General features: G+C 44.1%; 1 protein-coding gene across 1 annotated transcript in view; it reads right to left on the reverse strand.

The window, feature by feature from the left end:
- The window catches only part of SLC24A3 (solute carrier family 24 member 3), a 129,090-nt gene that overhangs the window by 5,228 nt on the left and 110,218 nt on the right, over positions 1-13,644 (reverse strand). Inside the window, exons 11-15 of the mRNA XM_030446720.1 lie at positions 12,477-12,637; positions 11,636-11,912; positions 9,953-10,119; positions 8,178-8,292; positions 7,213-7,325 (exon numbers count right to left, since the gene is read on the reverse strand). Coding sequence (XP_030302580.1) covers positions 7,213-7,325; positions 8,178-8,292; positions 9,953-10,119; positions 11,636-11,912; positions 12,477-12,637 — 833 coding nt within the window. The remainder of the gene's footprint in view (positions 1-7,212; positions 7,326-8,177; positions 8,293-9,952; positions 10,120-11,635; positions 11,913-12,476; positions 12,638-13,644) is intronic.

Here is a 13,644-nt window from a genome sequence, read left to right on the forward strand (position 1 = left end):
AGTCTGACCTCACTAGACTTTTGCACGCATGGAGAATGGCACATGTCCAGGAACCATGCCCAGGGGCTCCAAGTTATTTAAGACAGCCCTGGAGGAAGCTGACTTAACACCAGTAAGACAGCTCCCTCGTAGGAGATGCAATTTCTGTTTAACCCTGTTACCCAGACACCTCTTATTGTCAAGATTTCTTGGAAAAATATAGTGCTTTGAGATTCTTGCAGACTTCACAGCTTAAGTTGAGGAGTATGAAAGCTGCCTGGGCTTGTTCAGGTCTAAAATGTAATGATACCTCAGTCTTTGGGGGATGTTTTTTTCTAAATATTCTCACTCCAAAGAAAGGTACTCTTGGAGCTAGATGAAACTCACCACCCAGCATTTGGGGGAAGAAGGTGGTGGTACAGTCTGATGATTTGGAGAGATGTTCTTCAGTAAACCTTCTGCTGGTGGTGTAAGGTGCTTCTAGTGCCAGGTTGGTCAGCAGCAACTTCCCTCATGCACAGGACACATTAGAGCAATCCCCATGTACCACGGTTGAGGGAGGTTGGCTTGAGCCAAATAGTCCACGTTGTTCGGGATTTAAGCACATAATCCCTTCTATCAGATCTGCTGCTACACAGTGCTGCAAGGCACTGAGATATTTAATTCTTGCCTTAAGAGTCACCAGAGGACTGCTGCCAAAGCTCTTAGGTAGCCTATGCCTAGCTCTGGAATTGGTACTCTATAAACATAATAGAAATCCCCCAAATATTAATGAAAACAGGAACATTTAATTCTAGCAAACACTGCTATTATTTTCTATCTCCAAGAAGAGTATATGGTTTCAAAGGAGGCAGGTTCAGATTTGTTTCCAGCCTGCACAGTATTGTACTCATTGGCACACAGCAGGGGTTGCTCATCAGAGCAGAAAGGCAGGTGTAACAGCTTCCTACTGCTTTATCCTACCTGCTGATGTTGGAGGTTTCCTACAGTTCCCTTCTGTTTGGCCCAGGTCTACACTGCAGCCATTCTGTTCACAGCAATGGCTAGAATCACAAAAGCCACAGCAAGTGGGCATGCTGCTTTTTCTAACCTTTCCTCCAGCTCTGGTGGCCTTTCAACACTCTCTAGTCTACTGCCCACCTGTTTATTTCAAAAAGCAATCACACAGAACCATCAATTGTCTTACACAGTATTGCTTCGTGGTTCTGAGACAGTTAAGTCCCAACAAGGCTGAATAGCCACTGTTCACCTATTTCTCGTTTATCTCATTTTAGTTATACACCTGCCTAAAGGATCCTTTCTTTTGCTGCATTTGATTTTGGACTACCTGCTGCTGACTCAAACATTCCCCCAAAGCTCTGGAAATACAGTTTTAACTGACAAACTATTCCCACTTCTCTTGATTATTGCTGCCCTATTTCTTATTATGATTTCAAACTGTGAGCATGGGAGCTTAGAATATTCTGAAATTTGGTACAAAAGCTTAGGAAAAATGTGCTCTTGATCTGTCAAATCAGGGTAGAAATCAGTCAAGCAGCCTTCTCATGAGATATTGAGTGGCATTTCCTGCGTGAGGCAATGGAACAGGTTTTCTCAGTGTTTGTGCCAACATGTAAGTTCAGGGAAAACAAGGCTAGCGGAATGTTCAGAACTCACAGTAATGAAGGAGATAGTTTCAGATTTTAGCAAAGAGCAGAAAAAAGGCTTCTGCTGCAGTTGTCTTAATTACAGAAGGAAAAGCTCAGTTCTCTTGTTCTTTTAGGAACAGGAAATGCTTTTTCCCCAGGAGAGAACTGCCTGCAGATGAAGCACTCACTCATACTGCAAGGAGGAAAAAAAATCAACATTCCCAAGCTCTCCTCTGAGGTTTGACTTGTATCTAGAGCCACAGCAAGCCAGAAGAATGCTGTTTGGACTGATCACAGATGAAAGGTTTTCAAGTTCAAAATCTCCTCTGTCTGAACTTGAATCAATGCTATTCATTGTCCCTGCTTCTTGTTTAACAAATAAAAAGATGCTGCCACCAGCTTCATCGCTTCTCACACAGCTCCTGCAATAAGGAACCCAGGCTGAAGCTAAGCAGCAGAGAAAAAACAATGGAAACAAGATAAATGCTATTCCATTCTTCAGTTCTTTAGTGGCAGTGGCTGAAGGGAAAACAAGGAACTATTCCCATAACCCAAACTGATTTTGCTCCAGGGTCCAAATATGAGAAAAACTACCTCATTCAGAAATACTAGAAGGAATCTGCCAAGTTTCCAGTCACTTGGATGAAAAAGCTGCAGTTCTTCTGTCTGTTTGATGATCCTTTTCCTTCAGTTTAGTATAGGTATTAAGCAAGAAATACAGAGGTTACGGTTGGTGAGATTCCTGTATTGTTAGGAGCTCTGGAAGGGACCAGATATTTCTGCTCTACTACAGCATAATCAACTCAGTTTCCCTGTCACAAAACCAGGGAATAAATGCACTCAATAAATGGAAACTACCCCAGGCAACTGGAGGGACTAGTTAGTATCTTCAGTGTGCACCTGATGTTATGCCCATCCATAGGTTTTTGGGATCTGCCAATAGATTAATCCAAGAAAACCTGCCAAGCTGCATACTGTTGCTGCAGTGATGCCAGCACATCACATTTCATAATGTGACAGCTGGAAAGAGACCGGCACCCCAGAACAGGAGAAGTAACACCTACAGCAGTGAAGGGTGATGCAGTGGGAGGCAGGGACCCCTGCAGCCAGTCAGTTGCTGTCCTCAGATGACTGAGGGGTCCATTGAGGCTATGGCCCCTTTTTCCTCAGAGGATTCAAGGTGGTCTGTATGAAGATGCCCAGGCCAGAATGCGGCAGGGAACAGACACAGACATGTTGGCTGTGAGGAGATGAAGGCCAGCTTTGCCCTAGTGCAATAAGCTTCACCATAGTGCCTTGGAATTAAAATAGTGAGTAGGAAACCGGTCAGTGAGTAGCAAAGCAGTGACACTCGCTGTCTCAATGGGGTGTGTTCCCCAAGTGTCTGCTTCCCCCTGGATACTCTGATGTCTTTAAAGGCTCACACTGGGGTTACTTCTCTCTCCATCTGCCTGTTTGCCTGGAAGGAATGTCAGTCTCTAGGGCTCCTTACTTACTGCCAGGCTGTGCTGGAACTGGCTGAAGTTATCAGGCAGAGGAGTGATGGATAGATGTAGGAGTATACTCCCAAACGGTGATGTGAACAAATGATTCAGGCTGTTTTATCCTTAGGCTAAAATTCATGTTCTCTAAAATACTCCTGTCTGATGTCTGGCTTACAGCTTTATATCAAAAAAAAAGATTCCAGAGGGCAGCAACTGGATGGAAGACATGGAGCAAATGTTCTTCCACTCTGGATTTGCCAGGGCCACTGGGGAAGGATGCTTACAGGATTACAGAGTCAGCAACATGTCTGAGACTCAGAGCTGGAAGAGATGAGAGAGTGAACTCTTTCAGAGGTCTGTTTAGGTCCAGAGCGATGCTGCTTTTGCCCCAAAAGCCGTGCTGTCGTGCTAGATTAGCTGTGGTTGACAACTGAAGGCCAGAGCTGCAGCACTAAAGTGACCAAGTGACTCTGAGTAGTGGAGGTAGAAGCTCCAGTGGGAAGCACAGAGGAAGGCTGAGTTAGTTTCTGGACATTAACAGGTGTCCAGAAATAACAAGGACTCTTAAAATAATAAACATATAGCTGAGTTAGAGACTAGACATTGCAGAAACCTGCTACCCATTTAGGTGCAGCCCCTGTTCAGGCTGGGGCTGTGTGTCTTGCAGCCTACACTCATGGTGTACTTACAGCCTACAGAAAAGTGTTTCATTTAAAGAAGGGGAAATGCCTTCACTAAAACAGGTGACTTGCCTGAGAAGCAAAGAATGGGTTTCCATTCCTTTTCTGTAACAAGAGAGGAAGAATAAAATAAGTAATAAGCTAAAACATCTATCAGTAATGGGTCTAGGAAAGGACTAGTCAGAACGGGGAGAGAGGCACTTAACCAAAATGACTGTGATTTAGCAACCAGGAGACAGGATGTGTCTCAAGAGATTGACAGCCTCTTTCCAGTTCTGCCACTGCGTGACCTCCAGCAAGTCCATTAGTCTGTCTATGACAGGTCCCCTCTTGCTCTTTTCCTGCCTTGCCTATTAGATCACAAACTCTATTTTTTCCACCCTCAGGCACTATGTGAACTTGTTTAAACAAGAAGTCTTGATTCTGCATGGGGCAGTGGTTGCTGCCAGGCATATGACAAAACCAGGCAGTAACAGGGACCTTGCAGAACATGCTTTCAATAGATTGATGCCTCATAACCAGCCACAAGCTTGCAGGCTGCCTCTCACCCAGAGCTCTACTTACCTCAAATCAAAATGCAACATCTGTAAAACGGGCTCCAAAACACCCACCAGCCCTTAGGGAGATTAAGGCAGTCTCAAATTCAGGCTTACACTACAAAGGGGACAACAGAAGCTGCAAGCACCATTAGCAGTGAAACTGCTCTTCACATTCAGAACAAAACCCTGTAAATCTTCTGGTTCGGAGCAGCTGCTGGGCTGGTTGGTGACTGTACTGCCTGTGGCTGAGAAAGATCAGAATGCACAAACCCACAGGCTCCCATGCTGCCACATGTATGTGCCAACCCAGCACATGGGCAAAGGGACAGAAAAAGGCAGTAGATCCTCTTTGTTTCTTCATGGTAACATGCCCAAACTCTGCACACTAACAGGGAGCAAAATTTGGCTACAGGGGATTCTGAGTCAGGCAGCCTGGAACAAAAAGATACATATGGATTTTACAGAGTATAATATTAAAGAAATACCATACTCTGGAGAAAATTGAGTGTTTAGACTCCCAGAAAAATAAGCCTGGAGGGGACTTTTGGAGGCTATTCTGCATTAAAGTTTAACTTCCAAATCAGACAGTCTTTTTTTTTTTTTGGCTTCCACAAAAGCTATTACTGCCCTAACAGCTTCTTTATTAAAATGCATTTATTCTCTACTTTCAGTAAAAGCTCACCTTTGCCACAGTCCTCTTGTATTAAACATTCTGGGGAGGCAATCATGGTTTTGGATGGTCATGCAAAAGTAATAATGATAAAGCAAAATCTTTTTTGGTTTTTTTTTTGGTCTTTTACAAATCTCTCCTTCTGTCTGCACACAAGACGGGGCATCAGGAGGGTTTTGAGAAGTTCCTCCTTTGGATGAGATGCAACAAAGACAAATTTGGATCCTGCCAAACACCAAAGGAGCAGTACTAAATTGTGACTAGTAATTCTGACCACCTAGTGCTTCTGACTCACAGATTTGGTGTACAAGGAGGTTTGCCTGAGTCTGTGAGCCCCCAGTATGTGAGCAGACGCTGCCCATGTGAGCAGGCACAGGCACAGCTCCCATGGCCAGGAGCTGCTCCTCTTCTGCTCCTCCTGACCTCAAGCCAGGCACACTGACCTGGCTCTTTCAGTAAAAAAACATCACCTTGCACCTCACCCAGCTACCTCTAACAATTGCCTTTTCTGGCAATTAAATAATACCTAAATAATTAATTACTAATAACAAGGGGGAGGGAGGGGAGGGGGGTTGTTTTGCTTTCAAGTCAGTTATCCAAGGATTTAGAGAGAAATTCAGGACCTGAGAGTGCAAACTGAGGAAACTGTCTTTGCTAATTGTGGAGCTGTATCCAAGACTGCCTTTTCTAGCCATGTGATCACACTGCACATTGAACACTTTGGATGTGCAAGACAGTAGGGACATTGTTATGCCTCCATGAAAGCTGGCTGCTTCTGTTCAGCCACTTTGTTTTCATCCTTCCCTGCAAAAATATAGATGAGTTACAGATAAGATGCTTGTTGAAGAAAGGGATTTTTTATTCCTACAGCATTGCTTCGTGTTGGCACTCCTATATTCAAGAAGAGGGAAGACCCAAGGAACTACAGGCTGGTCGGCCTGACCTATATCCCTGGGAAGGTGATGGGGCAAATAATTCTGGGAGGCACTTCTAAACATGTGAAGGACAAGGAGGTGATTGTGAGTGGACACAGAGATTTATAAAGGGGAAATCACATTTATCCAGCCTGGTAGCCTTCTGTGATGAGGTGGACTTGTTGCATGAGACGAGAGAAACAGATGTTTATGCTGACCTTAGCAAGACTTTTGACACTGTCTCTCAAACATCCCCATAGACCAAGGACAAGCAGACAGTGGAGTGAACTGCTGTGCTCCAAGTGCAGCTGGAAGCCAGCCACTAGTGGTTTACAAGGAGTAACATGGCTTAATGTCCATATTGATGACCTGGATGAGGGGCCAGAGGGCACCCACAGCAAGCTCACGGCTGATACTAAACTGGGAGAGGTAGCTGAAGCACCAGGCAGTGTTTCAGACAGGGGCAGAAATGTACAGGTAGGAAACTCATGAACATGAATATAGAGAAATGAAAATTCCTGCTCCAGGGAAGGAATAACCCTGTGCATCACTACTTGCTAGGGCTGACCAGCTAGGAAGCATGATGGCATAGGGAGACCTGTTGGACCTGGTGGACTCCAAGCTGAAGTCTGCAATGCACCCTTGTGGCATGGAGCACCAACAGCATCCAGGTCTACATTAGGAGAAGCATTGCCAGCAAGTAGAGGGAGATGATCCCTGTCTACTCAGCACTGGTGAGACATATGTGGAGTGCTTGCTCCAGCTCTGCTCCTCAATACAAGGAGGAAATGAACTTCCTGGAGTAACTCTGGAGAAGGCCCACAAGGATGATTTAAGAATGACATAACTCTGACATACAAAGAGAGGCTGAAAGAGCTGGACTGTTCAGCCTGGAGAAGGAGATTCAGGGGAATCTTACCAATGTGTACAAATATCTCATTCGAGAAGACAGAGAAGGTGCAGCCAGACTCTTCTAAGTGACATCCATTGAAAGGATAAGAGGCAACACACTCTATTTTGAATACAGAAATTCCATTTAAATGTAAGAATGCTTTTTTTCTGTGAGAATGATCTAACAGTGCAACAGACTGCTGAGTTAGCTTATTCAGCACAGTCAGATGCCTTTAAAGAAGAAATGGAAGTATTTCTCAAAGGATGGGGAATGTCCACTGACAACTCACTGCTACTCTGCCACGTTCTAACAGGGCAAAACTATTTGTTTATCCAGTCTACAGAATTTTTAGATATTTTTTCTTCAAAGTAAATCTGTTCTATAAATAAATAAATAAATAGTCATGTGAATAAATGTAGTACTTACATATGATCCATAATTCACTGCTAGGGTCTGCAAAGCCCAAGGAAGGCCTAGGCCAATCAAAATATCAAAAACATTGCTTCCAATGGAGTTGGACACAGCCATATCCCCCATACCTGCAGGAACGGAAACCATGTACAATCAGACATGTCTCGGAAAAGTCTCAACTTTTAAACAGAAGTACATTAATCTGAGCTAATCCAGACAATTTCCACAGACTGAGGCAGAGAGCTGAGGGAGTTCCCTCACCCGCAGGGCCAAAAGGGCTGAATCCACCTTCTAGAATCACCTGAGAACTTCCCTCAACTAATCCCCTGCTGCTGTAGGGACCCTGGCCACTGGCTCTGATGGCTGCAACCTGCCAGTACTCTTGTGCCATGCTTAGTGGGGCTTTTGATGCTTTATTGTAATCATTACACATTAATTTCTACACTGGACTGATTAAGCCATGTCTTCAAGTGGCATACTAGGTTGCCAGTTGTTCTAATGAAGAGCCACTGTGTTTGTTTCCCAAGGCAGTACTGACAACTTTCTTTTTCTCTAAGAACACCTGTTGCTGAAGCCACAGGGAGGGCAGGGGGGGGGGAGTTTTCCTTAAAAACAGTTCCTTAAAACCTTAAGAGTCCTTATGACTGTGGAGAAAAGCTGGAAAGTAACCTGAAAGATTACACCATTTGCTAAGCAATTGAATACCACGGACATTTAAAATAAGAAAAATGTTGCAACTTCTGGAGAAGACCTGAAGTTAACAGTAGTGCCAAAACTTGTTCCACCCTGTCATTAACAACATATGAGCTGCTTTGTAAAAGCAGCATAACAATTTCCATCTTTGTTCTTGCTTTAAATTTCAGCGTTGGGAAAAGAGCTCTGTATGTTGTCATATTCAGGACACATCTATGCTTCCTAAAGAGGAAGAAGACACAGGATAATGCTTCCATAGCAGTAGGACATCTCTGTGGTGAACCCACCTTGCCTTGCTACGATAAGGCTTGCCATGCAGTCTGGCACACTGGTTCCAGCTGCCAAGAAAGTGATGCCCATGATTACATCTGGAATTCCCAGTGTGTAGCCAATGATTGTCACCTAAAGAGAGGAAATAAACTATTAAGCTGTTCATGAGACTTAAAATCAGAGACCAGTACACAGTTCTGCAAGATGCTGTGAGATGGTTTGTTGCTCAGAGCAAACTCCTATTTTCTTTAAAGAGAAGCAGTGACAGGCATTTCTGGTAATATTATCATCTGGCAAAGGACAGCACTGATCCCTATGTACTCTCTCTGGTTAGCCACGTCACACTTTTCATCCACCATTACCTTGACACTAACCTGGGCTATTATACAGTAGGGCAGTACCCTCTGTAACAGTCTCCTGATCTTGGATTTAGTTTGTAGTCCTCAATATATACAAATGGTAGCGAAGCAGACACTAAAACAACCCCATGGTTTATTACACTTTGAAAATGCTATATGCAGGGACATAACCCCAAGGGACTGACAGAGGACTGGTAGAGAGGAAAAATTTCCTCTTTCCTTTCCTATGCAATCTATGATAAATTAGTGTTATTCAAATTCATTAATATTTTTAAATTCTGGATGCCTTTGTCTAATGATGCCCATTTCCTATTAACCACATTCAATTGCTAGGGAAAGCATTTCAGCTATGGAAAGTTGGGATAGCTTTTCTCTATTTTCTTTCTTGTCATCCTTGCAGATAAAAAGAAGAAAAAAAGTAACTTTATACTTCCTGTTGAAAGTAAGATAGATTCTTGAAAACAAAACAAAATAAAAACCACTCCTCTGTACCTGCTTTGATTAGTATGCAGCAAAAACACTGGCATTCATTTTTTGCTTGTAGTACAAGAAGAAAATACGAAGATTTTTTTGTTGTTGCCTCCCTCTTCCCAAGCAGTCAGTGGTCAGTGTTTTAGTTGGGTATCTCCATGCTCTTTAAGTCCCATGCACAGACAGGCCATGAATCATGCACTCCATTCAAGTGCAGCAGCCCTGAAGAAGGCTTTCCTTGTTAGTGCCTCTTGCTGATGGTGATCCCCAGTCATCTGACTGCTCAAGAGTGGAGATGCCATACCCCAAAAGGCACACAATCTGTGCTACAGTATTACTGCTGTCCTAAGGAGGACAACTTATGATGTTCACCTACACATATCATGAAATGAGACCTGCATCAAACTGACAGGCTCAGTGACCCAGCCAGTGCACAAAACCACGCTGTGAACAGGCCAGATGTGCTTGGATTTCTTTCTGTTCATTTCTGTTTATCTCCTTCTATCTTTAGGATAACAAGGTAAAATTAAGTTCCTGTTGACTAGTAGTTGTGCAAGAATTTTCCTGAATGTCATACTTTCGTTCATGCTGAGTTCAAAGTGTAATCATTCATTGCTTGCTCCAAGAAAAAGAAAACCTACCGAGGCCAGATTCTGACTAGCATCAGGGCTTCTCTACACTGACCTGCATGACAAAGAGGTGTTAAACTGGCGCATGTGTAATTCTTTTCCCCATGTTAAAGAATCTGGGTGAAATCCCAGCCTTGAATCAAGTTCAAGAGCCACAGCTACTGGGCCCTGATTTTCTTCTCTCATTGTAGACAGGCCTAGTAGAAATGGGAGCAGACTTCAGCTTTCTCATCTGAAAATTCAGGTAAACAGAACTTTCTACACATCTCTCTAAGCTGACAAAACCCTCTTTCGTTGCCCCTCCTAGAGGTTTCCACTTCACTTGGTACATACCATCCACACCATCATGTAGGAGAAAGCTGCAATCCAGAGGGTAGAAGAAGCAAAGGTAACCATAAACCATTTTTCCAGGTGGGGTTTGTTACAGTTGGGCACGGTGAAGTACAGGACAAAACTCAATGGCCATGTGAAGAGCCACTTCAAGATTTCTATCTTGCCAGCTGTAAAACAAAAACATGAAACAATCACAATTCCAGTCTAGAATGTTATTATTTTGTAAGCATTAATAAAAAAGATGCCAGGGATGCCTCTGCCTACCTGCTACTCAAACAGATAATGAAAAGACATTCCTTGCTCAGAAGATTATGTGTGATGGCAGAGGTGGGGTGGCAGAAAGGGCATGAGGAAGGAGTATGAAATGCCTCTCTGAGAGGTTAAGTGATGGTTCAGGGCACACCTGCTACCCATTCTGGGTTAAGGTCTTAGAGGTACCACACAAAAAGCAAGTTCTAGAAAGAGATCTGATCCATCTTCAACCACCTAATGGCACGGTACAGAAAAGATAATGGCAGAAATGCACTAAGCCAATGGACTCAACCTGTAATAAGGAAAATCCAGAATAGGTAGTACCAGAAGTTTCACATTTTCTTCTTCTTCCCCTACCATGAGGGTGGTCAAACACTGGGAGCAGGTACCCAAAAAGACTGTAAGAGCTCCATCCTTAGAGAGAAGCAAAACTCAACTGGATGAAGTCTTGGACAACTTGCTCTGAGCACAGATTCAAACAAGAGATCCTCAGAGCTCCATGCCAACCTTTCCCATACCATGAATGGACCATACCATATCATGGTCCACAGGACATCTAAATTACTCTCTTTGATGCTTGGGGTTTTTTTGTTAACTCAAACAACAAACTATCCTGTTCAAGTAAGGAGATCTGAACAGGAGGTAGGACCAGTTCCTACAGTATTCTGGCTTGTCTGCAACAAGATCTTACCAGTTCTGGGAACTGTGAGTCAAAGACAGGACAGGAATACGTTATAATCATCCTAGGACTAGAGTCTTGATGGGGTAAGAGGGACTTAGCAAAAAGATCTTCTTCCTGCAGGCACAGTGCTCAGCAACCTGAGGCACATGTGGTTGTCCACAAGTCACGTATCTGTTCTGTCAAAGCCCTCCAGAAGGAGTGAGATGACTCTGTGGCTGTGCCTAGTTAACAGCAGGAAGCAGAAGCTTCCAGAACCTTCTTTCTCTCTGCTCCACATCAGCACCACCAACTGCTTTGTCTCCACTACCACCGAATTCAGAGCACACCTCATTCCCCAGCAAAGTTAAGGTCTAGACACAGATGCAACTGACCTACGTCCAGACATCTCACCAGTGTCTCCACCATCCTCAGCTTCCTCCGCAGTCGGCAGAGAGACAGGTCTCTCCAGAGAGTGACCCAGGTTCTGGGGGCAGGGACCATCCTGTGGAAATTGCTGCCTTTTTCCTCTGACTGCAACAGCAGCACTGGGCCAGTGCATGAGCTGCAGCAGAGGTGCAAGCCCTGAGAGGTGTGCCTGAGTCCTGGGAAGTCCCTGCTGCTTCCCATTTTCTCTCATCTTTGACCTGTGTTCAGGAACTATGAAGTGCAGAGTGCAGAGACACTTCTACCTTAACATGTCTGTGATGTTTCTAGCATACTCAAACTGATATTTTGCTCTCTGGAACAAAACAAACCCAGGAGCTTCTTACTGGGTAGGTCAAAAGGTGTGTATGGCCCTTCATGGTCATCATCATCATCATCTTCTTCCTCTTCCTCATCATTTTCATTGTTCTCATTGTCCTCATTCTCGTTCTCTGTCTCATTTCCAGCCTCAGCCGCGTCCTCCTCCCGCCGTGTACTGTTCACACCCCGCTCGGCAGAGTTGCTGGGGCCTGTTCCATTCTCCACCACATGCTTGACTGGTATTTTGATTGCTACTTCAGATTCACCATTAGTGTAAGTCCTGCTGTTGATCAGCCTTTGCCTCTGTAATGCAAGCACAAATTTTTGCTGAAAGACAGATTTTTTTAAATTTGAAGATAAAGAAAGGAACAGGAAAAGAGAGATAAGCAGAGTTCTTTAAAAATTTGGCTCTAGAAGCGAAAGGGATGAATTTTGATCAGATATAACATGACAGTTGCTTGCACAAGACCAGGACAAACCTCATACACAACTTTTATAAGAGAAGGACCAATGGCTGTGGAACTGACTGCAAGAGTACTCCAAGACTAGGGACGTACTAAGTGCTGACTCAATGGAGTACCATATCATTAAATAAGTGCAAATGATAACAATGTCAGATCAATGCAGGAGACACTTCCTGTGAGCAACAGTTATAGGTACATAACCACATAAACTCAGAACTTTCTCTGTGAAAATCTCCATTGGGACAGACAGCAAGGGATGATTTAGCAAAGTCAGAAAGCTAAAATCTGGGAAAATGCTATCAGGGATCCAGAAAAACACACAAGAGCTCCATCTCAACCTAAACACTGCTACAGGAAAAAGCCGATTCAGAAGTAGAGGAAGGCAGGGAGATAAATCACATACCTCATTGATTAACATGCGGCTGGCCATGGAGAGACGTGTTTTGGGAGGGAAGTGGCTGGTTATCATGATTCGGAGCCCAGCCTCAGAAAACGAAAGCTGGTGTGGGTAGGCAGACAGCAGCTCATCCACCATGATCACAGAGGCTTTACGGTGGAAATTTCCTGCAGCCAAGGAAGAGAGAAATTTAGCTCTTCTTCCAGCAGCAGTCTCTGTCTCTCTCTGCCCTACACGGTTCCTAGAAAAATAAACCTGTATGTTCCAGAAGACCTTTGTAAGAACCATTCCTTCAATTGGTACCATTAAATCCACTGCTATAATCTGCATTTCTATGAGGACACTGACTTCACCCACCATTGAGTGGTGTATACTGAACCCCAGTATATACCGGGGTTACTGTCACTGTGTTCTTGCATCCTGGGATTGCAGCTGATGGCTGGGAAGTGCCATCAAACCTGGCAGTAATCATAAATGTCAGTGTATGTGGTGTGACCCACAAGGAGACAGGACAAGTACCTGAATGGCACTCCAGCTGGGGCACAGTGCCAGAGCCCACGGCCCTCAGTGTGGCACAGTGCCACTCTCCATCTCCTCTGTGCCTGAATGCTACCTCATGTTCTGAATACTGGGCCAGGATTGGGACTTGGCAGCTGGGAAACCCAACGTCTTCCTCAACTCATCTCTTTCCTTTGTTAATATCAGTGCTGAACAGTCAAATGTTTCATGGCACTAATGTTTAAAACCACCACTGTTAAGTCTTACAGATAAGTAACACCATGGCCTTGGTGTCACTGTTTTTTCTGACTGAGAGGGTTTCCATGGATTGGGGTAGACACTTAAAAAAAGCAAAACAGCCAGACAGCTTTCCATTGTGGCTTTTTCCATGCTGGCATTTCCTGCACTTGGGGAAACTGTTCCAAACACAAAAATCCTTCTGTTTGATCCTTTTTGTCTTCTGCTAAAAAAAAAACAAAACAAACAAAAAGAACAAATGGAAGTGTCCAAACCCCTCAGGCAATCTGTTGCAATAGGTACTGCTTGCAACCTGGGGCAACTAGCTGCTGCACCTGTCTGGGCCTCTAGTGGCCCACTGCCAAGCAAAGATAGCAACAATCTGCAAGAAAATGAACCAATCCTTTTGTCTCCCTTCCTCAGCCAATTTGAGTAACCG

This window comes from Calypte anna, chromosome 3 (genome assembly GCF_003957555.1).
Source record: "Calypte anna isolate BGI_N300 chromosome 3, bCalAnn1_v1.p, whole genome shotgun sequence".
Taxonomy (NCBI): domain Eukaryota; kingdom Metazoa; phylum Chordata; class Aves; order Apodiformes; family Trochilidae; genus Calypte; species Calypte anna.